The sequence below is a fragment of the Apiospora kogelbergensis genome, assembly GCF_038363985.1.
Source record: "Apiospora kogelbergensis strain CBS 113332 chromosome Unknown utg000005l_segment0_segment0, whole genome shotgun sequence".
Classification (NCBI taxonomy): domain Eukaryota; kingdom Fungi; phylum Ascomycota; class Sordariomycetes; order Amphisphaeriales; family Apiosporaceae; genus Apiospora; species Apiospora kogelbergensis.
In genome coordinates, this window is record NW_027117422.1 from 5,027,094 (window position 1) to 5,051,563 (window position 24,470).

At 54.5% G+C, this 24,470-nt stretch overlaps 7 protein-coding genes across 7 annotated transcripts; 1 reads left to right on the plus strand and 6 right to left on the minus strand.

Annotated features, from left to right (window-relative positions):
* Positions 1-249: 249 nt before the first annotated feature.
* Positions 250-1,851, minus strand: PG998_008296 (snRNP assembly factor; the record flags this gene model as incomplete). The annotated part of the gene is made up of 1 exon (XM_066875112.1): positions 250-1,851. One exon carries the CDS (start codon positions 1,849-1,851, stop codon positions 250-252), a length of 1,602 nt encoding a protein of 533 aa, XP_066731057.1.
* Positions 1,852-2,254: 403 nt separating this feature from the next.
* On the minus strand, positions 2,255-3,598 carry PG998_008297 (uncharacterized protein; the record flags this gene model as incomplete). Its single annotated transcript, XM_066875113.1, has 1 exon — positions 2,255-3,598. The coding sequence occupies one exon, from the start codon at positions 3,596-3,598 to the stop codon at positions 2,255-2,257; it is 1,344 nt and encodes a 447-aa protein (XP_066731058.1).
* A 469-nt stretch (positions 3,599-4,067) lies between these two features.
* On the minus strand, positions 4,068-6,773 carry PG998_008298 (uncharacterized protein; the record flags this gene model as incomplete). Its single annotated transcript, XM_066875114.1, has 1 exon — positions 4,068-6,773. One exon carries the CDS (start codon positions 6,771-6,773, stop codon positions 4,068-4,070), a length of 2,706 nt encoding a protein of 901 aa, XP_066731059.1.
* A 456-nt stretch (positions 6,774-7,229) lies between these two features.
* PG998_008299 (uncharacterized protein) lies at positions 7,230-9,295 on the plus strand (the record flags this gene model as incomplete). Its single annotated transcript, XM_066875115.1, has 5 exons — positions 7,230-7,265; positions 7,328-7,669; positions 7,744-7,910; positions 7,970-8,262; positions 8,430-9,295. The coding sequence occupies 5 exons, from the start codon at positions 7,230-7,232 to the stop codon at positions 9,293-9,295; spliced, it is 1,704 nt and encodes a 567-aa protein (XP_066731060.1).
* A 760-nt stretch (positions 9,296-10,055) lies between these two features.
* On the minus strand, positions 10,056-12,908 carry PG998_008300 (gas2 domain-containing protein; the record flags this gene model as incomplete). The annotated part of the gene is made up of 1 exon (XM_066875116.1): positions 10,056-12,908. The coding sequence occupies one exon, from the start codon at positions 12,906-12,908 to the stop codon at positions 10,056-10,058; it is 2,853 nt and encodes a 950-aa protein (XP_066731061.1).
* Positions 12,909-15,534: 2,626 nt separating this feature from the next.
* On the minus strand, positions 15,535-18,810 carry PG998_008301 (uncharacterized protein; the record flags this gene model as incomplete). Its single annotated transcript, XM_066875117.1, has 5 exons — positions 15,535-15,816; positions 15,837-17,201; positions 17,262-17,773; positions 17,942-18,222; positions 18,443-18,810. The coding sequence occupies 5 exons, from the start codon at positions 18,808-18,810 to the stop codon at positions 15,535-15,537; spliced, it is 2,808 nt and encodes a 935-aa protein (XP_066731062.1).
* Positions 18,811-23,650: 4,840 nt separating this feature from the next.
* Positions 23,651-24,131, minus strand: PG998_008302 (uncharacterized protein; the record flags this gene model as incomplete). The annotated part of the gene is made up of 3 exons (XM_066875118.1): positions 23,651-23,879; positions 23,933-23,997; positions 24,057-24,131. The coding sequence occupies 3 exons, from the start codon at positions 24,129-24,131 to the stop codon at positions 23,651-23,653; spliced, it is 369 nt and encodes a 122-aa protein (XP_066731063.1).
* Positions 24,132-24,470: the final 339 nt, after the last annotated feature.

Sequence of the window (24,470 nt, forward strand, 5' to 3'; positions counted from 1 at the left end):
TTTTGCGATAATCGTCTTTGCCAAGAAATGATATAGAGCTATAACTACACAACCATGACTCGCTTGCGAGATGAAGATGTAATCTACAGACCTAAGTACCCAAGCTTGGAAATCGGGAGGTCATGGATCACTCTCAATTATACTCCAATCTATACTCCTACAAGTAACCTGCTTTGTCGGGGGATGCAAATTGGCCTATGCATTTCAACGAGGAGCTTCTCCCTTTCTTCTCCATGATACATTGCCAAATTACGCTTTGCCTTTCCCCTTGGGAGTTCGCCTCCTCTCCCAGACCTGCAGATACGCCTCGCCTAAATAAAGCAGTTCCCGCTGTGTGTCCTCAACGAAGAGGTCCTGGCAGGTGACCCATTGATCCCGGCCCCTGTCGCGTAGTTGCACTTTCCATGTCCTTTTCTCCTCCGCCGTGTCGGCTACATCCTCCTTGGCTCGTATCGCCTCGTGCACCACGTTGGCCACCAGGTCGTACCAGATCGGCTCGCCGGGCGGGTGCTCGGCCGGATTGGGCTCGACGTAGGGGGAGACGTCCAGATTCCGGGCGTCGAACGTGACGATGGTGGGGTTGCGCTCCGAGACGAATTTGTTCGTCGAGAAGCGTTTAATGTGGAATACCAGGTACGGCGGGAGCGGGTGCATCAGCCGGTACCGTTTCCGTTGCGCGTGCTGTTCTTGCGCCGTCCGGCCGTCGTACTTGGACAGGATTCTGGTGAGCGGCACTTGAGGAATGATGTTGCGGTCCAGCTCGTCCTGGAATAGCGGTGCCGCCGGCAGGTCCAGAGTAAGCAGGAGGAACCGGTTGATGTCGACCTTGACCTCGGCAGAGTCCTCAAACCGTAACCTGTCTCCCGCGTCTGCTTTTGGTGTGATTGTCTGTGACTCAACCTTCAGCTTGCCCTGAAAAATGCGATGAATCATGCTGCTCCCCGGCTTCGTCTTGCTTCCGCCCAGGCCCAGATGTAGATTGTTTAAGAACCACGACAGGAACTCGACGGGATCGGACTGTACTGTCAAAGTGAATCGCTTGCTTGAGCGCAGCGAAATCTCCTGGAGCAGCTCATGCGGCGAGACGTGGTTCTTGAAGGCGCGCGGGTTCCAGATCTTGCGGAAGAGGATGGCGCAGCGCTTGACGAGCTCGGACCGCGCCGAGACGTCCTCGAGCAGCAAGAAGTTGCGCAGCGGCGTTATGTGCGACAGGGCCTGGACCACGACGTTAAGGTAGTCGTTCTCCTTGATGTTGTTCATGCCCACGTAGCCGGGCGTGTACTCCTTCCCACCAAGGGTCCACGCCGTCCGGGGCTTGCGGTCCAGCTCCATCACCTCCTGCTTCGTGTACCGCGGATCCGAGACGTACTTGATGTCATCGAGCGACTTGCTCTTGACCTCGTAGCCCTCGGGCAGGACGTACACCTTCTGCGATTCCATGTTGATGTAGACGTGGTGGCCCTCTTCCAGCGCGTGGAAATAGGCATGTGACTTTGGCCCGCGGCCCTGGAAGTACCGACCGCATACTAGGCAGGCGTAGATGTTGATATTTGACAGGCTGATGGAGCAGAGCTTCTCGAAGTCGAAATCGAGGACGTTTCGGTCTATCGTGTCTAGATACAGATCGCCGTATCCTTCGGTCGGCGCCGCCTGCCGGATTGGTGCTTTTATGGGGGTATCGTCTTCGAAGCCGTCGTCATCCTCGGCCGCATCGTCGCGTTCGGTGGGCGTTGCGCCATTGCCGTTCATGTCCCAGTCGGCGGGCCCATCATCTATGCGGGACTTTTTCGAAGCTGGCGATCCAACGCCTGAGGTGTCCTCTAAAGCCTCGGAAGCGGGACGTTTGGACATTTTGGTGGGAATGGTCGCGAAGTTGAGAGGGTTGGAAAGTCGTAAGGCTGCAGCTGCAGGAGTTCAAGGTTGTACTAAGAAACCCAGAAATCTAGAAATCCAAGCTTCGCTATCGCAACACCCCACTTAACACTATTGGCACCACCGTAGCAGCAGCAATGTCCTGCATCAACATACAACAATGAAATCTCTCCGCTGCTGTGGTTGCAGTCAGAGCAGAATTTGCTATCTGCAGCCTCATCTCTGACAGTAAATGCTACTATAACCTTGGACGTTTCGACACAGCATGACGGTGGGGAAATAGTATATCTCTCTCATTATTATGTCCTTAGACTTGTTCTGTTCTAGTGGTGGGTATCATAGTTGGTGTTCTCTCGTGAAATCGTGTCGTATCTGCCCCTGCTCAACGTCTCGTTACCTGCCTCAACTGGGAGCTCTTGGCCGGTGTAGACGCACTCTGTCCAAATGGCGTCTTCGGTGTGTGGCCTCCGCTGCCCCCTATTTTTCCCCATAGACGCTGAGCGGCCGGTGTCAGACCCCCGCCCACTCGAGGGCTGCTTGGGAACTTGGGCACCGGCGTCCGGTCTACCTTGCCCGTCATACCGGCCATGGCCGAGGTCCGCTTCGATGCCGAGATCCTGTCGACCATGCGGTGATGGAGTGCTTCCCGGTCGCTGTTCTCCTTGATTGTAAACGGATTTGGCGTAGCGTCTCCGGGCCCCAGATCGATGATGGGCATGGGTGGAGATGCGTATGCCGGCTCTTCGTCGTCCACAAACGCATACCCGTTGACCCGTGGCGTCTCGTTTCCTGCCGTGGTGGACGGGGCCTGACTTGCTGGGAAATTGCCGGCTATGGCGTCCCGAATAGCCGATATTGACGGTTCTTCTGATACCACCGAGGCATCGTCGCTAATCTCTACCGGCGGCGGCAATCTTGTGTTCAGATAATTCAGAGCCTTGGGTGGTGCCTTTGATGTCGTTTCTGACCTTTGTGCCACCGTTTCCAACGAGTCCTCTATGCCATCCGGGGTGAACATCAAGACGTTCTTCGGTGCGAATTTCCAAGTCTCTGCCTGCGCTGGCCTCTCGTCTCGATCCTTAATGGCCAGCCTGTCCCTATCGTGTCCGTCATCTACCAGGCCTCTGGACTGGAGTAGCTTCATCTCGACCTCCTTCTGTGCTATCTGCATCTTGGACGGCAACTTGTTTCCCGTCCACATCCAGGCGTATTTCTCGACTCGTTTCGCGTTTTGCTTGTCGAGCAGCTTGTAGAAGCTTTCGTTGTCTTCACTCGTATATTTCGACTGGAATGTTCCAAGGCTCATGTTCGTGTCCACTAACGGCTTGTCGTCGGCAATGGTCGTGACTGTTTGCGCCGACACGGAGGCCGGCGTGTCCCCGGCATATCCTTGAGGTGTTGCGGCGCCTTGTGCGAGAGGCGCCAGTGACGTGCCTCGTCGAGCCTTGTGTCGCCCGGGAGTCATGACCTGCTGCAATCGTCGTCCGGCGCTAGAAATCCAGTCGTTGTCCTTAGACTCCAGCGCATCGAGGTATTCCTGCTGTGTTTCGCTCTCGAGAAGACCGGGGAAGAAATCGCGTGCTATGATGTGCGACAAGGCATCGGTATAGGTATCTTCGTCAAGGACCTTTTTGGGTCTCTTGATGCGTTTTACTGGTGGCGGCGGAGGCATTAATTCCATCTCAGCCCTCTTGCGGGTAAGCGCCGTCGATTTGCGTGAGTCCATGATGCCCGTTGTTGTTGGTTGGTGTGTTGTATTAAGTTGAGCTGTGGAAATCGTGCATATGAAAATGAGGCTCAATCAGCTTACATGGATGGGACATGCACTTGATGGTGGGGATTATTTTAGTCGGAGCCTGTTGCCGATTATAAGTACTTGTTAGTGAAAGCCTAATCGACTTAAGACCTGCAAACTTCCATTATCAGTCACGCCGAATAATGAAAACCAGCAGCACCAGGTGTTCTTCGAACTATATATCTATTAGTCACCTTATTGGGCTATTCTGTACACTCTTTTTTGGATATCTTACTCGTAGCCATTGCCCAAATATCGGGTAAGTCGGGCGAGTGAAAGCTTGGAACCCATGTACAGAAAATAGCGAGGCTATCACATTCGCCAACGCCGTTTACGATAATAAAGAAGGTAGGCAGTTAGATTCTTCTGATTTTAAATTGTCATCAAGTACTCCTGGTCTCTAAGTCATGATAACATCAACCTCGGCACCCTCAACGGGCCCCAAGCTCGGCGCAAGAGTGTCCATCTCCTGCAGGGTATACTCCACTAAGTAGCTCTCGTCCACCAGCTCCTCCATGCGCTTGTAGTGCCTTTCGGTGTATACCTTGAGCGCATTGAGAACCTCCTTCAGGCTCTTCTGGCCCCGGGCTCCCTTGACCGACAGGCTCGAGAAGCGGGAGGCTGGGTAGCTCCGGACGAGCGCCCAGAGTATGCGTTGGGCCACCGGTGCCGTTCGCGCATTGGTATTCCAATCCCGCAGCCTCAGAAGCAGCAGGAAGATCTGCTCATCCGAAAGATGGGCGATGACATGGTCGACGGCTTTGAGTCCCGTCAGACTGCCCTCGTCTGGCGTCTTGGTCTTGACGACCGCGGTGAAGAGCGACAGCAGACGACCAGGGTGGTTGAGCTGAAGTGCCAATGTAATGGCTGCTCGGTAAGACCCGTGGCGAATGTGGTTTTGGAGCTCCTGCTCTTGCTCTACCATCTTCAACTGCTCCTCATTCGCAGCCTCCAGCGTCTCAACCGAGGTATCATTCCAGAATGTGACAGTCGAGTCACCGCTGCCGGACACAAGCGTGTTACTTTCAGGCTGAACCGCAAGTGCCCATACGCGATCCTCGTGATTGTCCAGCGTGCACTCAGTCTCACCACTGTTGGCATCCCAGACCTTCACCAAGCCATCTCCTCCCGCACTTGCGAATGTGAGAGGCTTCTTCCCACGATCTTCGCCCACGGGTAGGTTTAGCCACACCACCTTCAACACACTGTTTGTATGTCCTTCGAAAGTGCGTATACAAGTGTAGTCAGTCAGACTCCACAGCTTAATGGTCTTGTCACCGGCACCAGTGAGGACAACGCCCTTGCCAGAAACTGACCCCTGTTCGCCCTGGATAGAGGGTGTGTTGGCAGGCGCAAAGCTGACAGACCAAACACCACGCTTATGACCACGGAGAATCCCCTGGACTTCACCCTCGTTTGTCGCCCAGATCTTGACAGTACGATCTTGGGACGCCGAGGCAAACAGTTGTGATGATGGGTTTACATCAATGGCATTGATGTCTTTGTCGTGAGATTTGCGAGTGTAAGCAGCACGTAAGCCCTTTCCTGGCTGTTGCGCCTCGCGAGGAATTTCCCACTTCTTGATCGTTTGATCCTGAGAACCAGTAATAAGGAAAGCCGGCGGGTGGTTCAGAGGGTCGGCGTGCGCCTTGGAGCCCTCGGATGGCTTTGCTCGGGGCAGGGCGACCGCTCCGATCGATTCGGCATGTCCAGAGAACACGGCATGGCATGTGTAGGAGTTGTTTGACGGATCGATGCGCCAGAGGCGAGCAGTATTATCCTTGGCTCCGGTGGCGACCCAATGGCCAGACCAGTCAACATCCAGAGAGATAATAATCTCTTCGTGACCTTTCAGAAGAGCAATGTCCTGACCGAAGTACTCGGCGGAAACCATGGATTTGCTTCCAGCTTGCGGTTCTGTAACGGAAACCAGGCGGATATCCTCCGAGTTGGTGGCCAGTGCCATCATCGAGTGATCAGGCAAGAGGTAGCGGAGATCGATAATCTCGTCGTGTGTGCCTGATATCCTGCGGTATGCTTCGGGAACTGTAGCGGCTGTTTCTTTCGTGGGCAGCTCGAATAGAGCCAGTGTATGGTCTGCCTGTACACAGAGCAAGAATGGTAGTCCAGGCCGGTATATCGTGCCTACAAAAGATTCCGTTTCAGGTGTGGCAGTCTGCTCTTTTGTGAGCTCTCGGCCGGTATCTGTATCCCAATAGCGCACGCAACCATTGGAACCTGCGGTGTAGGTCACACTTCCATCCCCAATGAAGCCAGCCGCCTCGACCAGTTCGAAGGAGGGCACGACCTTGCGAGGCTGCCACGTTGTCGCATCCCACCAGGTTATTGTCTTGTCTCTTCCAGCTGTGACCAAAGCCTCCTGCTCTGGGGAGTAATCAATCCCCTGTACATCCGACACATGGGAGTCCAGGTTTGTGACAACACTTGATTTGTGTAGATTCCATACCCGGACCTTTCCATCCTGACTGCCCGATGCAAGTCGGAACCTCGCGGTCGGTGAATCTTCGTCGTCTTCCGCCGCTTGCGATTTCCGGTGCTTATTCTTGCCGGTTTTGCTGCCGTTCACCTCAGCTTTCTTCTTGGACCCGGCCGCGACCTCAAAGAAATGCAACGCCGTGACGAGGGCGCTGGGGCCGCGCAGCGTGTGCGTGGCATAGCCTTTTACGATATCCCACACCTTGATCGAGCCGTCGGTACCTCCAGTTGCCAGCAAGGTGCTGGTTCGATCGACGGCGAGAACGAGAACCGGGGTGCCATGGGGCTTGACGCTCCGGAGCAACTGCGTCGTGATTTCTTCGTCCGGAGTCGCGCGTTTCAGTGAGTATATGCGCATCGTAAGCGAGCGCGAACACACAATGAGGTGTGATCCGGAAGGAGTCAAGGTCAGAGTCGAAATGAACTCGCCATCACCCTCCACGGTGGCAAGGTGTTTGCCGGTCTGCAAATCGGTGAGTACGACATCTTCGCCGAGAGTGGTGGCCAGCAAACGAGCGCTGTTGTCGAGCGCAAAGGCGCCACCGGTGAAAATGGGCCTAATTATCTCTGCGGCCTCGAAGGTCGTCTTGAAGGGCGATTTGCCGGACATTGTGCTGTTCTAGAGGCACGTCCTGCTGCTCTACTTGCGAAGAATAGGTTGTTCTAAGCAGGTAGGCCTTGGGCAATTGCTTGTTACTCTGCTTGCTCTCAATAAATTTTTGGTTATCGATAAGCAGATGCATGCCGCATCCTACAGGGGGTCGATTCCGTCTATTCTAGCGACCAAGCGCTAAGGATGCACTGTCACTCCACTGTATTTCCGGACCCAATACCCGCTTCATTACAAGTCGCTTGCTTGAACACACCAAGCCATCCGCAATATCGCCATCTTGACATCTCTCAACTCATGTGCGCAGGCTTCAGGAAAATGCAGTTTCGATAGTTCCAGCCATTAGATTGAATCCCGTTAGACTGAGTTGGACGGCATCGACGGTCCCGGTACGCAACGCCGCCCCGATGGTCAGGAGCTGACACGAATGCCCCTGCTCATCGACATCGACTCAACATGGGCAGACTGGGGCCACTGACATCCCAAGCGCTGGTACATATTCCACTCCCCATCAATCACCTGTGTTTCTTCCCACGTACTAACCATCGCTATAGGGCCGCTCACCTTACGATGATGTCGTTATGGGAACCGGCTTGCCGGATCCTCGCGAGGGTCCCCGGCAGTATGATGAAAAGGGCCGGGTGGTCAACCCGAACACCAAGTCCGTCATCAAGAGCATGATCCGCGCCCACAACGAGGTCATGCATGTAATCGGCGTGGCAGAGCCCGACGACCCCTCCACCTCCGGGCTCGCTGAGTCGCGGGACACGGCTTCGTCTCTGGTCCAGGACCAGCTGGACTACGAGAACACGGTGGCGCAAGTGCTGATTCCCGTCGGCCGCATGCTGGCAGACGTGGGCCTCTGGGCCCTCGAAGGCGTACGGCAAAGATCTCTGGTAAGTCTATTGCTATGGCGGTTCCCTATGTTATCAGGATATACAAGTTAATTCCCGCTAAATAACTGTTACAGGTCTACAAACCGTACTGTCATACCGAGTTCTCTCGACTATGGCAATTTGAGTTAACCAATCGGACCAACGCGCAGATGGCGTTGGTCGGTCTGCAAGTTTACTTCCCTGCCAGAGCCGTTGAAGGTTATTTTAAATACCAGAGCGCTTTTGTACAGGCCAGGCCATGGTCAGTCACGCGCCTTTCGACTATTAGTATCATTGTCCCAATTACTGACCCTCTCATAGGCTGGTTGCGGGTCTCAAATGGTTTACCCTCAATGTTGAGATATTCACTATACTCCAAACACTCGATGTCATCCCATCATCTGCGTGGTTGCCCAGCCCCCTGTTCTTCGTTCCCTTCAGCAGCGCATCCCCTTTCGTCGCCCCGCCCCGCATGGAGACGATCAATGCTTCTTCTATCGCGACGTGGACGAGCCAGCTCGCAGTCAACGTAGCCCCTTACGCCGCTTTTTATCTTATGAAACGTCTTATCGGAAGACTTAACGTTGGCACAGTAATCTTTCGCCTCCTTCCCCGTCCGTATAACAACGGGCTCCTGCTCCAAGCTGACCTGCGGGCACCGCCACCGCGGCCCCCTCCGGAGAGCCACAACCCCCCGATACCGGAATCGCCGACTCTAGGAGCGGCTGACCGCGAGATCCGCCACGCGCGAAACCCAAGCCAAGATGCTACCACTCTCCAGGCTCTCGAAGGGGAAGCAACAATGCCGCCGCCGCCGCAGCAGCTTCCGCCGGCGACCAGGGCATACCGCTCGGCACGTTGCGGCGACACAGCACGTTCTCGAACCGTGGTGCTACCGGCGCAAGTTCTGGCGCCGCCGCCGCCGCCGGCAGTGGCGACCAAGACTACGGCACGGACGAGGAAGACACCGACATGATCAATCCGACCCTCATTAGTTTTGACGTGGACACGAGCGAGACCACGGAGCCGCCCGCGGGCGTCTGGTCCGCCGAGTTGCGGCCCAGCTACAGCGGCCAGCAGGGCGGGGCCGGCGCCGGCGAAAACAACAACCGCTCGTCGTATGCGTCGACGGGGAGCAACAGCCTGGAGAAGAAGCTCTACATGGTCACCCCGCTGACGCTGACGCCCACCACCCTGGCGGCCGACAGCATATGCCGCTTCCTCGTCAACGCGGTCTGCGCCCCGGCTGAGGCGCTGCTCCTGCGCGCGATGGCGCGGAACTTCCTACAGAGCGGCCGCCAACTATTATTTTCTTCTTCTTCTGCGACAGTCACCGCTGTTGTAGGCATGGACTTGATCTTACCCCTGAACCTATGGGACTTCTGGTCCTGGCGCCGGCTGGGCAACATCCTCGGCATCGGCATGCTGCAGCTGCTCATTAATGCCGAGATCTGGACCTTCATGACGGTCATCTCGCAGTCGTTCCACGTCAGCGAGGAGGTGTGGCGCGAGCTGCGCGAGGAGGAGGAGGCTGAGGAGGCTGAGGAGGCGGCCGAAGAGCGCGAGCGGGAGCTGGAGCGGGAAGTGGAGCTGACGGCATTACGCGCTGTCGCCGCTTCCGAGAGGCGCTTGGCGGAGGAGGAATAGGAACAGAGTGCTCCCGAGCGGCGGGGAGGGAACATGAGCCGTCTTTCATTTAAGAAAATTCGAGGCCATGAAATCTAACCAACATTCGAGTTTGTTTGTAGTACTAGTAATTGATATAAGAGGACTCGAATTGATAGAAAATACGTCAGCGAGCTGATTAGGGGGAGGGGGATTAAACAGTGGCCCGAATTGCAACAAAAAGATTATCATAACCCCTTTTCACGATCCCGTTCCAAATGTATCTCATTGAAATTGTCACGTATATTGTGCGTTGGTGACGGATATTTCTCCGGTAGTTTAGTCACTTCTTGAATGTGGTTTGGATGGAAATATACAGTTCTTTCTGTTGAATTTGCTAAGACGGGGTATTTCGATAGACTAGTCACAAAAAGAAAAAGGAGAAAGAATGAAAAAGACAGTGAAGTCGATCCTCTGCAAACACAGCAGTAGAGAGAATAAATTTCTTCTAGAGCGACAATGAGGACTGACAGGGAAGAGAGAAAACACACAAGGGAAAAAAGAGGTCAAAAGATGACTCGCAGGTTATACTGCTGTAAACCGTTTCAACACCAGTCCGATGCCTGTTTGCCGTGACCAAAAACCACACGAACCAACCCCTTTCGCTATCCGTTTTGCTCGAATCAGTAGTCCTTCTTCCATGATCATGATGATATAATGCAGATGTAAACTTCGTTTCCGCATGTGCCGATATTGTTTGTCCTGCGCCAGAATCCAATTCGAGGTATCTTTGCCGTCCTAATCACTGCGCCTTCCTGAATACCCGCTTTGTCCCGCCTACTTTGCCCAATTCGCCGAATTTTCCCTTCTTGTCCTGGGCTTCGGACGCCGACGAGCCCAGCATCCGGTGGTCGCCACTAGCGGAGCGGACCTTGCTCGTCACATCCTCGACCCACGCCCGGCTCTCCTCGGTCAGCCTGTCGTCGGCTTTCTTGGGCCGGGGGCCGGACAGACCCAGCACGCTGTTGTCCGCCTCGGTCGAGGAAGCCGAGCGGCCCGATGCGCCAGTGTCCGGCGTCTCGGCGTCCTTGGTCATGGCCGACAAGGGGGTTTGTGGGGGCTGCAGCGAGTTCCCAGACGGCCTGGTCTCACCGACCAGACTCCTTCTAGTCTTCCGGACGGCGAGGGGTGTCATGGGTGAGTCGTGAGCCGTGCCCGGCCGACTAGGCGGACTCGACTTGGCGTCTCGGCCAGATGTCGCTGAGTCCTTCACCTCGACCTTGCCTTCGCCTTGGGAGCGCCGACCGTGGTGAATGGCATATTCCTTCAGGTACTCGCCCAAATCGGCCCATCCGCCGCCGACGCGAACCATGACGCGCTCGCCGCTCTCTCCAACGCTGCGGATGAGAAGCTTCATGGGCGCTTCGCCAGAGGAGCGCGAGAGGAAGTAGGTCTGCGCATCCCGGCTGTTCCTGGATCGATGTCGAGACTCCTTGGCGGGTGCCAACAAGAACGAGGGGGTGCCCGCGCGAGATGACATGGACATGGTGGACATGGCCGACCCGCTGCGACGGGCAACGGGGTCCGAAAGCTTCAGCTTGGGTCGGCTTGGCAGGTTGAGATCAGGTGGGTTGAGTTCGACTGTGGCCTCCCTCCTAGTGAACCGAATTTGATTCGGCAGCGACTTCAGGACGCCACGGATCTGACGATGTAAATCATATTCATTGCTCGGTACTGAATGTCCGGGCGTAGTGTATCCAGGGGTATGCATCTGACTGTGATCAAAAGAGGATTCGATGTCGAAAACCCCAGACTCCAGAGGGCTCTTGGGAGGGGTGACGTTGTCCGGGGAGAGGTCGCGCTGCTCTTGGAAGCTCACCGAGTTCGAGTGACCTCTGTACCGCAGAGGGGGCGAACTAGGCGGGCTCAGTGCATCGCTCAATGGCTCATCCGGGTCGGGAAGACGTCCAAACTCAGGTTCTACAGATGCTTCTCTAGAGCGTCCGCGGGAACGGTACGATCTCATAGATTCCTGGCTTATCTTCCTGGGTGCGAATCGTGGAGGAGGCAGCTTAGGCTCCTCACCTTCCTCGTCCTCCTCAAGAACAGATTCTAAATAAGAAAACTCGGTATCAAGCTCCGGCGCCATACGTGCAATGTGTGCTGGCGGCGCAAGTTGCTGGGGTGCTTGCGTGTCGGGGACTCCTTGCTGTGTAGAAGCGTATGATTCCTCGTCGTCATAGATCTGGGAATCCATGGGGTCTGAGGCGTCCGTTTTCGAAATAATAGGCAGTGACTTCGTTGGGACAACATAACTATCATCCATACCATCGTAATCAAAAGCAGTGTCTTCCGCAAAGTCGTCCTCATCTAGGAAAAGTTCTTGCTGTCCGTCGGTCGAAGCAATCCGTCTGCTCGGGCTGCCTCGGCTGTCGGGGCTGTTGGACAGAGTGGCGAATAATGAGTGGTCGAATGGCGTTGAAGCCTCTACTGGACTTGGTAACTGGATTTCAATCGTTGGTTGCGGCGTTTCCGAGATTACAAGCTCAGGCTGCTCTGCAGCCGGCTTGGATGGGGGGTCCCATTCGCCTTCTTGAACACGCCTTTCGGCTGTGATTGCCCACTCGGCATAGTCTTTCTCAACTTCCTCTAAGCGATCGAGCCATTCATTGGGCAGCGTATCTTCGCTGCCCTCCAAAGTGTCCAGCATGAAATCCAAATCGCGGCCCGGGCTCGCAACCTTCTTTTGTAGAACTTGATTCATGACTTCGTAGTCTTTTCGCGGCAAGGGCAAGCGAATTTTGCCGGCGGGGGTGCCCGTTGTGCTATCTTCAGGGGGTGGTGTTGACCCTCCAACTTCTATTGCGTTCCAACCTGCTGCTATCGCAACCTCAGCTTCCGAGATTAACGAGAGAACGATTGGTACTTTGCGCAAGACGACGAGTCGGATTCCCCAGGTGTTCAATAGCCTTGATAACTTGGCGAGGTTGGGTAGGGCTTGGACCGTGATAGCGGTTATGACGGCTGACAAGTCCTCCATTTTGGTGAAAGAGAGGGTCGACGTGAGGGAGAGACCAGCATCCGAGAATGGTGTGCCAGGCCGCGATAGTGGCATAATGTGGTTGTGAAGGACATGCATCTTGATCTCTTCGACGTCCAGGGCCGCCAACTCGCGGTGAATAAGCTCTGTCCTGCCTTCGTACGCAACCACGTCCTCGGCTGGCAGACTTCCCATGTAGTCCGGCTCTGGGTGGTCCGCGGGTTCTCGCAATTGTTGGTCTTCCGAGGATTCGAAGGGGTCTGAGACCTTCCTTCTCTTAGAAGAGGGCATCTCAAAGCCGGCCGAGCTAGAGGCAGTGGGCCAGGGCCAAGCAGAAAGCTCATCGACCCAGTCGTGGATCTTCCTGGAGGCGACGGCGGTCCTCATCGTAAAAGACTGCTCGGAGGCCGTGGCGTTGTCCAGGCAGGCCTTGAGGGCGCCCTCGGGGGACCGCAATGCTTCGACTGCTGACATTGGCGATAGGCGCGCGAGTAGGTTGTCGCTTATACGGTGTCGAGTTGGAGATCGCGACGTGGAACGAAGGGGACGGCGCATAGCACCCCGCCCAGCGGGCGGCGGAGTAGCCATTGAAGGGATCGCCCGGGAGTCGGACATTGTGGTATCTGTGTGTTAGTCGCGTATTGTTATTTTTGCTGGTAGTCGCACGTGGGGATGAGACATGGCCAGTCCAAGTCGGGTCCGTCGGAAATGATGGGGAGGTTGGAAATGAGAGAAGATCAACTGTATCCGTCCATTATGATTATAGACATGAGCAGTTGGGTCGGTCGTTTGAACATGCGCCGAGATTGGTTGAAGGTCGTTTGCACTTTCTCAACTTCCCCGGGCTTCGCGTGCTACCCGCCTGTCCCTTCCCCAATTATGGAGCACACTTCGCGCGCGGGATGCCGACGATCTTGATGGATGCGGTGACGCACGCACGCATACACACACACACACAAACACACAAACACACACTTAGTCAGGTACGATTAAATGTACGTTTCTCGGTGCGCCATCGAAGCTTCCACAGCTTGAATAACAAAACGTAGCCGGTATCCGGTTGTGTGTCGTGCAGCGCGGCCGACTGCAGCAAGCTAGAGGGCTGCGTTACGTCAGGCGAAGTCGATGGCGGGTTTGACGATTTGCGGCTGGAGTGGTGTCAGGTCGCGGGGATTTCGATTTCGGTGGGATGGGAGATGGCCCAAGCAGAATCGGACCACCAGTTTTATAACGGTCCAAAGGAGCGGAAGAATTTTATGAAAGAAGATCAAGGAAAGTAATGAATGGCTGGGCGGATAGTCGCAAGTGTCGACAGGTCCGGGCAGGGCAGAGCCGGAAAATGAGCGAATGGGTGCTTGGTACGTCAGGGACGGTCGAAGGATTGGTCGGTTGGGTTGTCTCCAAGATGGATGACACACGCCAACGCGGTGCTGTGCTGTGTAGCGGTGTATATGCGGTGTAATGCAAGAATATGAGTAAAGTATGTACGGCTGCCCAGTTACAGGTGAAAGGGAGGTTGGTGGCAGCAAAGCTGCGATGCTGGCGCGAAGAGAGAGCTCGAATCATGCAGCGGGAGCCGGGGATTTAGATGGGAACGTCCTCCACTGTGCTGCGCGTGCTGCGTGTTGAGCATGAATTGGCAAGATCGTGGGCGACAACGGGCCCGATCCGGTCGTACTCTTCTTCCTGCTCACTTGAAGCTGCGCTCTCTGGGATCTGCCACCACGTGAAGCGCTCCATGCGTGCAAAAAAAAAAAAGGGCAAAATGCATGCGAGAATGCAGAAGCGAAGACAGGAGAATCCGAACCTCTCCATGCGCAAAATTGGCAGAGTAGGTAATGAAAGTAATTTGACGGTCGTTCTTGTCGGATCCCGAACAGGGATGGCCGGGGCCAGGGATTAGGGATTAGGGATTCGTCAATATGAAGCGCGCCCTCAGCAACGCGTGGAGAACCAGAACTGTGGACGGGACGGACTGCCAGTTAATTACGAGCTTTTGGCGGCGGGGGCTGTCGGCTCGCCATCCAGCGCATAACTGGGCTTGGCTTTGCATGCTTATCTGGTGAAACAAAGACGAGAAAGCTATTCGCACTTCGTTTCATACACAGGCAGACGGACCTCATCTGCGCGGTAGACGTCCACGTTCGCCGCGAACCAACTGCTCTTGCGGGATTGTTGACATTCTGGCTCTTGCAACCCTTAGCTCCGGTTGCCCAGCAAACGGCTCCAGGCATCTCCAGTCCAGATGGAGCTCCCAATCTCGGGTCACCTAGATGGAAAATACAAACCCGAAAGAAGCCATTGGAGGGTGGCTGACGACCCCCAATTTTGCTGGAGTCCTATACCAACTCGGAACGGTTCGATCTATAGAAATCGACGTAAAATGAGGCGTTCGTTAGATCCGGGGCTGGATACCCTTAGTGTCAGCGAAAAACAAAACAAAAAGGTTAAGAAAATGTAACGTTGACAGCTTCAACTTACTGGGGACGGCTTTTCAGCCAAATAGACAACCAGTTGTCCGAGAGGTTGCACTGGCTCCTGAAGGGTTGAACATCGTATGCAACATACTTTGCCCAGGCCACGTTATAAACGGAACTATCGCTCTTACTCCACTGCACGGTCTATCGCCAACGACCAAGGCGATATAGTAGCTGCATGCCACTGCTGCCCGACTGGAACACAATGACACGTAAGAATGAGACACGAGATAAAACACATCACATGAAAGCACAATCCGTCAAGTCGAAAGAAAGAAAAGGCTAAGTATAACATCGTCATATACTTGATTTCATCTACCAACCATGGCAGGCCTCCCTTCTGCCTAACCATGTACCTCCTCCTCTCTCTCTGATGTGCAACTTTTAGCAACTATATATGCAGTATAGTAAGTAGTGGTAGTAGTAGCAGCTTATATCCTCATAAATCCCAACAGGGTATATATAACAACACGTTCTCATGAGTCATAAAGAGAAATCTTCAGATACGCCCCCATGGCCCCAAAAGACAGGCTTTTGTCGAATGGCTTGAAAGAAAATGACGAGAGAAAATGAAAATGAAAACACGAAACCCAAACCAGAAACGCCCTCAAGGACCTCCTCCCTCATCAATCAACCGAGTTGACGCCCTAAAAAGATTCACCCCTCCCCAAAAATGGCAATGCCGTCATAGACGCCAGATCAAAACCAACCCCAGGCACCTCTTTCATGATCAAATAGAAAACATGCATTCGACGTGAAGCCCACTACCCCTTAACCATAATCCCGTCGCCCATAATATCGAATAACGGGTCCGCCGCTCCATTTTCAGGAGCAGCGGTATTAATCGAGGCCTTGGCGCATCCGGCCCCGCCCCCGCCAACATTCTCGCCGGGGAAGTCCAGCCATTGGTCGAAGTCGATGTTGGTGCCCGTGAGCGCGTTCCAGTCGAACTCGTCCTGCTCGTGGTCGGCAAAGTCCATCTCGACGTCGCCCAGCGTGGGGGCTGGCTCCCGTCGCTGCCGTTGGACGACCCGGCGCCGCTGGCGCTGGGCGTGAAGCCGTCCACGTTGGTCTCGGGCGGCGAGTTGCCCGCGATCCCGACCCCTCCGCCAAAGCCGTGCATCAGCTCGGCCGGCGGCACGTAGACGGCGCTGGGGTTCATGAGCGCCGCCTCGGGCTGCGTCATGTACGGCAGGTTCTCCGGCGGCGGCGTCGCCATCTCCTCAGCCACCACGGCCGACGGCGCCCGGTAGAAGGCCGCGTTACTCTTGTTGGTAGCGGCCGTATTGGCGGCGGCGTTGGTAACATTAGCCGTGGCGGCGGCCGCCGCGGCTTGTTGCGAAGCCTGCAGGTCAATAGCCGCTTTTCGAAGAGCGGCGTCGAGGAAAGCCACGGCATAGTCAGCTGCTGCATAGCTATCTCGTAGCTTCACCATCACTTTCATGCACTGAAGGAAGCCTTGGACAGCCTTTTCGCGTGCATGGGCCACGCTGTTCTTCATCTCCAAGAGGTGGATAATCATGGCGGGAAGGATGACGGTCACACCAGTGGTAGGAAGATACTTCTCGAGCTTGAGTTGGTGGAGTTCGTTCACCATCTTGGTGATATTGGCGGCTGAATCCCGAACCTTCATTCTCGACATCTCCTGCGACTGTCTCGAAGTCGTCGGCACGTGCAGAGGTGAGGAATGCAGGAACTGGGGGCGGTGGAGGGCTGAGATCGTAGTGTAGTAGACCATGTGCAGCAAGTTACGCTGAACGGCGATGGTCTTGTGTCCGTCCCTGAGATCCAATTGCGTCAATGGTCTATACTGACAGCACGCGGGAAGCGCCTGGACCCAGGCCATGAGCGAGATGTCGACCTCGTTGACGAGCACAATATTGTCCATCGTCTTCTTGGGGTGCAGCATCATGGTGCTGTTCGTCGTATTCTCCGGCCTCGACTTGTCCCGAACAAGCACAGAGTATTGGGCTTTCAGCATCTTGCTGATGCATAGGCACAGCTTCGCTTTGGCGACACACATTGACGCAAGCTCTTGCTGCATCAGCACATCGCGAACTAAAGTGCAGTCGTGGTTTACGACCTGGATCTCATCCGCCAGGGGCCCAATCTCGAAGTCGCCCTCGTCCAGCATGGGCACGTCGTAATCCTCGTCCTTTATCCTGGTCGGCCTTCGCATGCCCAGTGCGATTAAGCGATCGCGCATAAAGCATGACCACCAGATTCGCTTCCATAGCTTCTGCTTGCGGGGCGACATGTTCGTGTTCGCCGGGTTGCGGTGAAGGCCGATCGTATGCGCAAGCGATATAGCCACACCCATCCAATGCCAGGTATCCTTCTGGTCATCAGGCGTTTCGTACCAATACGTCATAAGTAGCAAGGCCTGGACGAGTATGAGGCGGTCGCTCTCATAGTCAAAGTCATACAAAAGCTATGTACGTCGGTCAGCTTATATGCTCCGTGTAGATTGATTGCGTGTGTGAGGTCTTACCCTTGTCTTCTGGAAGAAGGCCTTGCGCGCAGCTTTCCTACTGGGATAGCCAGCCTCCTTCAGAAACTTGACGTCCACGTACGCCGTGCTGGCAAACATGACAGCGTGGTACAAAAACAAGCTGATCTGTCCATACAGCCCATCTGTTGAGTTGATGGCGGCGAGGAAGTCATGCAGCTCCATTAGCGGCATGTATGGATGCACGTATTCGACGTAGGATCGCAGGAGCGCATTCTGGAGGGCGGGCGAGGGCAACGTAAGAGCCCCCTTCATGTACAGGTAGTTTACATCCTCGGGGGCAATCTTGGATGGCAGCGGCCGGATAAAGCCAGGCAATTGGGAAGATGCATCAGGCTCTTCGAGTGTGTTCAGGAATTGCGCCGTCTTGGCATTGCTGAAGCCAGCGGTGGCATCTGGCCAGAGACTTGGGAACCCAGGACCATTGCTGGTAGACTGCTGGAGCTGGGCTAGCAACAACACCGGGTCTGCCCTCGCATCCGGCTGCTGTTGATCTGTTGCACATGAAAGTCCGACGGTCAGCACTGTATGATGTATCATGTCATAAAAAGGAGACGAATAGAAAAAAGCCCGCAGGAGTTTTCAGGGGGCGATCTGGCAACAGCACCGACTCGCGAGCATGTGAAAGTCCGCGGGGTGACACGGAGGGATCAGCGACATACAGATTAAATTGGGAACGTGACTGTCCAAGCCGCTGCCGTCCGGGAAGCTAGTTGCGCATGTGGACTGGGCCACCTGCTGACTGATAGCTGCGTTCGCGGCCGCCGCCTCCGCAGGAGTGACGTTGATAGAGGCCGCGAGCGACACCTCGCTTTGTCGACGAACGTCAGGGGCCGGGCTGATGTTGACTGGGCTCGTTGTTGTCGGCCTCTGTGCCTCGGCAATCTTTTGCTGGCAAGGGGCATGTCCCGCACCTGAAGTGCTGGGATCAAACAAATTCTTCCTGTAACAAAGAAAGCGACCAGGGGTTAGCTAACGGCAATTAAGACCTCCAATTTAGAGTATTTGGGGGAATTTGGAGATCATCTGAGAAGCAAGCACAACCCAAAATCGCCGCCAATTGAGATGACGCAATTTATGATCAATGTCGATCTCAAGGGATCAACCGCATAACGCATGCAGTAAGAACCGAAGCTATACGGCAAATGCGGAAATCAACTTACTTTCGCCGACGGCTTTCTTGGACAACGCATTCCACGTTGTCCCATCTGCAATTGCCGCAGGGAGCGCCCTCGACCACGTCGCAACGGACCTTGCGAGCCCGGCAGGACACGCAAGCCCGGGCTGCCCGACGTTTCGTGACCTTGGTAGAGCCGCTGGGCTCCGACGTGGAGGCCGAGCGCTTCTTGGAGGGCGTAAGACCTGCCGAGTCCTTCTCTTCCGGATTTTGTGTCGCTGTTGTCGTCGGGCTCGGCGGCAGGTCCTGGGTTTGCGGCTCGGGCGAGCGGGAAGAAGAAGAAGCGGCAGTAGTAGCAACATCGATTTCGGCCTCGGCGCCAGGCAGGGCAACTGCCTCGATTTCTGCAGCCATTGTTGTGTTTTGAGCAAGAATGCAACAAGGGTTATTGGTTCTTGTAGTAGGCCAATTATCTGTGCATCCGACGAAGTAAAAGCACCAAATAGGGGAATCGAATTCCAAGCGGTGAGGTGATTCCCACTTATTCCAATGGCATCCGGCGTAAATTGAGTTGCCAGGTAGTTCGAGTACACATTAGTCGAGCGTGGTTTTTGGCACTACTGTGAGGGTTGGGCGACAAGAGGTCGGCGATGGGAATGTAAGTCGTAAGCGGCAACGGACCGGTCGTAGGGAAACCTGCTCTAGTTGCAACCAGGGCTTTCTTCGATCCAAGCAACGTATGGCCGGGCTGGTGATAGTTGTTGGGGAGGGAAGTGGTTTCGGCTTCGACGACGTCAGGACAGCCCTCAGGAATTCTAGGGTTGGAATTTAGAAGTCGAGACGGAGCACCCGGAGCGCGGACTGGTGGGGAGTGCCTCGAATAATATAAGACCCAAGGGGCCATCCCCATATTCATCCATCCCCACGCGACAGGATAGCAAGCAAGCAGTACATGGCCAATGTAACAGAGATGGATCTATTCGATGCTCGCCTTCCATGTCTGATTCAATGTACAGTAATGGCTACGTACTGGACCGCACCGCTGCAAAGGCCGGGTGTGGGCGGATCCATAGCCATTCGTTCGCGTAGCCAAGTATCGTGGTAAGGGATTTGAGGTATTGCTGTACGCACAATGCCACCCATCCATACAAGGCCGAGTACGCAGGACGGGCCACTCTCCCACTCACCCCCTTGGCGGCGGAGTCCGCTTATTTACGGAGCCCATACAACATGGAGGCTCCTAGTTCAGACGTCCTGGGCTCTCACATGCTCGCAATTATTTTTGAAAAAGCACATCAGATCTATCCCTTGTGACCCTGTGGGCGCAGTCAATGACAGGCCAGCAGCCCAGTAATGCCTTGCGCAACCCCACGATGGCAACAGATATATTTGTGCTGTGTGCGTTGGATAGTTTGTGGTGCCTTGCGACTCAACTCAACTCAACTCAGCCGCCCTCTTTTCGGCGTTGCTCTCCAGCGCTCCGTGAAAGTGGAAACTTTTGGTCAATGGGACTTTACTTGCATGCATGCAGCACGCAGGCAGTATTAATAAAAAAAAATCAAAAAGCAATCCCGCCTTCTGTTTCCGGGAGCTTCTGTCCTGGCTAGAGGCCAAGAAAGCCAGAGATAAGTCCGCTGGGGCCTCCGCAATAGGTTCTGTGGAGTGGCCAATCACGACTCCACGCTAGTTCTGACGCTGTCGAACACCCTGCGACTTCGCTCAAGGCGGCTAAGCGGATGTCTGAATCGAGTCAGGAACTGCTGCAACCAAGTGGGAAGTAGGTTTCTCTAGTGCGCACACAGGGCGCTGCCTTGGCCTATATTAGGCCATCAATGTTCGCGACTTTTCGGCGTTAGGGACTCTTCTAGGAGAAAGCCATGACGGCCAACAAAAAATAGGAGGCATAAGGCGGCGGGCGGTCAAGAACTGGGACTGGGACCTGCCACCTGCTACATACATACGTATCATCCACTCGACGATCTCAACATGTCCAGAAGTTTAACGGAGGGGGTGCGGGTGGGTGAAGTCAATTACGAGCCTGTAACAACATTTTTCATGCAGAACATGTCTTCAGTCGGCGCAGCCCAGTACGACAGCAGCCAGGATAGCGCCATAGAGAGGAAGCCGAGAAAAGGGATTGGCGCAACTTCGTATGCGTACGTATGTGACTAATGGTGCGAATGATGGGAGCTGAGACGGTTGAGCCAAGCCTGGAGGTGAAGGCGGAGACGAATCAGACGGAGGCTGACCAGGATACGGCATGCTCAGATCCAAGGTGAGAGCCAAAGGTCAGCATGCTGCTAATCCTCATGAGGCAAATCCCCGGTGTGCCGAACGCCAAACGCTGCTGCGTGAGACTGCTGCTGCTCCAACAGACACCGGAGAGATGCGAGACAAGACAAGGACGGCCCCCTCAACCAAGCACACCAAGAAATACCAGGATGCCGAATGTCGTCAGGCTGTATTGAGTTGAGACCCCGAGACCCCTGCCCAAAAAAAACGGCGAATCTCGGAGACTGCGCTGTTCCAAGCAACCCAGCAAGCCCCCAACAGCTCCACTCCTTGGGCACGCTGTCGTCAACGGTGGGGGGATCACGATCCTATGGGCGTCCGCCAGTTGGAAATAAACACGGCACAAGAATAGCGGAAGCGTGCGCACAAAAAATATATCCCAGACGCCTACGACGGAACTACAGCCTCGTCGAGATTCGGTAGTTTGCCCAGCGGAAATTAACATGGGTCACGCGTCTATCCCGCTAATGCTTCCCCCTTTCGGGCTAATGAAGCACGAGCTATCGTGAATAACACGTTAGTTAATCTGTATATGTACACAGATCGTATCGGGATTCCACCCACGTCGTACAAGCAAGATGGTGCTAGGTGTTCTCCCAGGACGCCCTCCAAAAACGCCCTCCCATGAAGAGGGAACTATGGCGAGCACGGCGATAGAACAATATGCGAAAGGGGTTCCATCGCACATGCTAAAATAATCCTGTTGTGCAACAGTAGTATGTGTGAGCGATCGACCCTCGCATCGTCGTGTACCCCTGTTTGGTGTTCATGTAAGAGGCTCGAAGGAGCAAGGATAGGAGTAACCCTCGTGACCCGCTGACGAAATTACCATCCTCTTCTCCCCACCACCGGACACCACTGTTGAACTGGGCATATTTTTGCTAATCATTCATTAGTCCTCGCGAGCCGAAAAACAATGTGCTGTCCCCAGTGTTTGCCCCTCCTTATGTGCCTGGCCTGTCTAGTGGCACAGCTGAGTGGGCGCTGCGTCTTGTGTCTGTGCAAATTCCCCCCCCTCCTTTTCCAAGCCGCCGTTGCGGTTGAGGTGACATCGATCGCAAAAGTCGAATGGTTTTTTCCCATGGGGATCCCGCTCGTCGCCCGCATTTTCACTTAAGCGGATTCACTTGGCGTCGCGTGGCTGACCATACAAAAGGCGCGCCCAGGTGTCTGGGGATGGGGAACTCTGGGGGAAGATGAGGGGCTCTTGGGGGCTCTTGCTGTCCTTTGGAGTAACGTAGTCCCGGTCGTCTGGGGAAAGAAAACAAGTTCTTGCCGTTGCCCCTTCACGCTGCAATGCGGCCGAGAGGAGACAGAACGATAAGAAATGCATCTACCGTTCACCACTGTGTCATCGGCTGGTCATGATTAAGGTCCATACGGGAGGAGGCGAAGATCGTATCGTGCAAGGTGTCGCGCTCGCCTTTCGGACTGCCGCGCATGGCCAGCCCAGCCAGCCCAGCCAGCCCAGCCCCAAGCTGCATATGTGTAATGTGTACATAATAACTCGCATTAGATATGATATCCCGTCAACCGGTGACTAACGCAGCCGTCCTTCCTTCCTTCTTCGGTCGAGCGGCCGACCTCCGGAGGCCCCATACACCTGTCACGAATCTACTCTAGATTTGCGCAGCAAACAAGTTGTTCTGCTAGCTCTCGGCCAACATCCGAAAATTTGTCCTGCCACCACACCCTTTCCCGTCCCGTTTTCACGATAACTCTCAAACACTTTGCGATCTGTCTTGGCGGTGCTGTTTTCTGCGAGCCTGGCGGATGATGCCCGCGCCAGCCAATACATAAACACCGTAAGACACCAACTAAGGGTCTAGAACGAGCTTCCACGTACCTACCGTGCATCGTCTGCATGCCAGGGATCTTTAGTATTAGAACTACCCGGTGGTTTCCGATACATGATCGCAGATGATCCTTCGCGTCCTGCCGTAATTCGACGTCTTCTAGACGCAATGATGCACATTCTCGAACTGCCGTAGGCACGCACTCCAGATTATTCCCCAGCCCAGTCGCCCGTCACATTGCATGGTCGAACCACCCTGTTCCGTTGGCATACCAAAACCGCTTTCCAGTATGCGTATTGTTGAGAAGACAGCTGTCTCGCTGAAGACGCCCATCCCAGCCAGCAAGCCTTTCCGCACCCGACGATCCTGAATTAGGCAAAGCCTGCCGCCGTGTCAGGAGCTGTCCGAGTAATGCAAAAGTCTCACCATGTTTTTCAGCCTTGCATGGCGTTTAGGTTTGCCGTCCATGCTTTACTCAGCAGAGCAAGCTCTAGGGAATTTGGCTTTCACGTGGTCTGCTAGAGAAGTCGGCTCCGGAACACTTACTGGCTATCGATAGAGTAGCGAGTAGCCGGTGACGGCGTGGCCAGCCGTGACTGCTAGTAGCCACAATGCAATATTGAGGCGCATGAACATCCGATAGATTGCTAGCCAGATACCAGGAAACGACAACGCTGCTGCCATCCGGGTAATGTCGCTGAAATTTTTGTTTGGCATCTAGTGCCCAGGAGGCATGCAAGTGATCAGCTACTTCCACTTTACGTAAACTCTATCTTACTCGGTGAGTCTCCTGACTTTGCAGCATCTGACTAATGGTTGAAACAAGGCGGTCAAGCAAGATAGGAAGATCAGTCATGGTAGGTAAGTAAAGGCTACAAAGTGATATCACTCTTCAAAACATAGCAGTGTCAGTGTATGGATTTGGTAATGACCTTGATTCGCGACCTATGAGGTTCTTGAGAGACTAGTCTGCCATATCATGTCTGTTTCCTTAACCAGCAGTGGCTTCTTGATGCCATATTCATGCGTCAAACCAGAACGGCCTCCATTACTACCACGCTGACGAGCATAATAAGCATGTCAGGGGTATGATGTCGAAGCTGAATGATGAAAACTCAGGCGAGATCGTCCTCGTCGTCATTCTGCTTGCCGTCCTTCTCGTCATCCTACTCGTCGTCCTCCATCTTGGCGGTCTTCTCGACCTTCTTGCCGCGGCGACGCTTAGCAGGAGCGGCGGCAACATCGTCGTCTCCGCCGTTCTCGGTGGTGTCCTTCTTCTTGCGCTTGCCACCAGCGCCAGGGACAGCCTTAGCCTTGCTGCCCTTAGGATTGGCGTTACCCTCAGTGTCGGACTTGGCATCAATAGCTTCATCAAGCTTATCGTAGATCTTGTTCCTTAACTCAGGGTGAGCCGCTATTGATCAAGATAAAAGTGAATGATAACTCACCAGATGTTCGCGATGCTACGGGTATTCTTGTAGCCGGTATGGTCGGCAAGCTTCTTGAAGTTGATCTATATAAGGGTGAGCATGCCAGTCAACGTTTGAGAAAACATGAAATGTAAGTACTCACATCAGGCTTCGTCTCCATGCACCTGTGGCTCAGGGCAAGGAGCTCGAGCTCCCGGTCAGTAAGGCCGAGAACCATGATGGCTGAGATGAGAGTCGGTTGGTTTGGCGATGAGAGGAAGTTGTGATAGTTGGAGATGAGATGCTGAAGGCTTTGTTTCAGGAACGCGGTTGAAGAGGAGGGATGTTACTTGGGGGAAGCGCGCATGAGGTTTGGTGAAGACTTGTAGAGGCGGAAATGTTGGGGCAGAACACAAGTGGTGCATTTGTTATGGCATGGGACTGTGGGCCAGAACAATTCAAGACACAGACAATCGATCGAAGAAAAAAGATATTGGTTCCTCTATTTCGACCGGATATCTTAAGAATTATTCTTGAAGTACTTAAGAACGCATTGGGATATCTAGATGTACTTGGG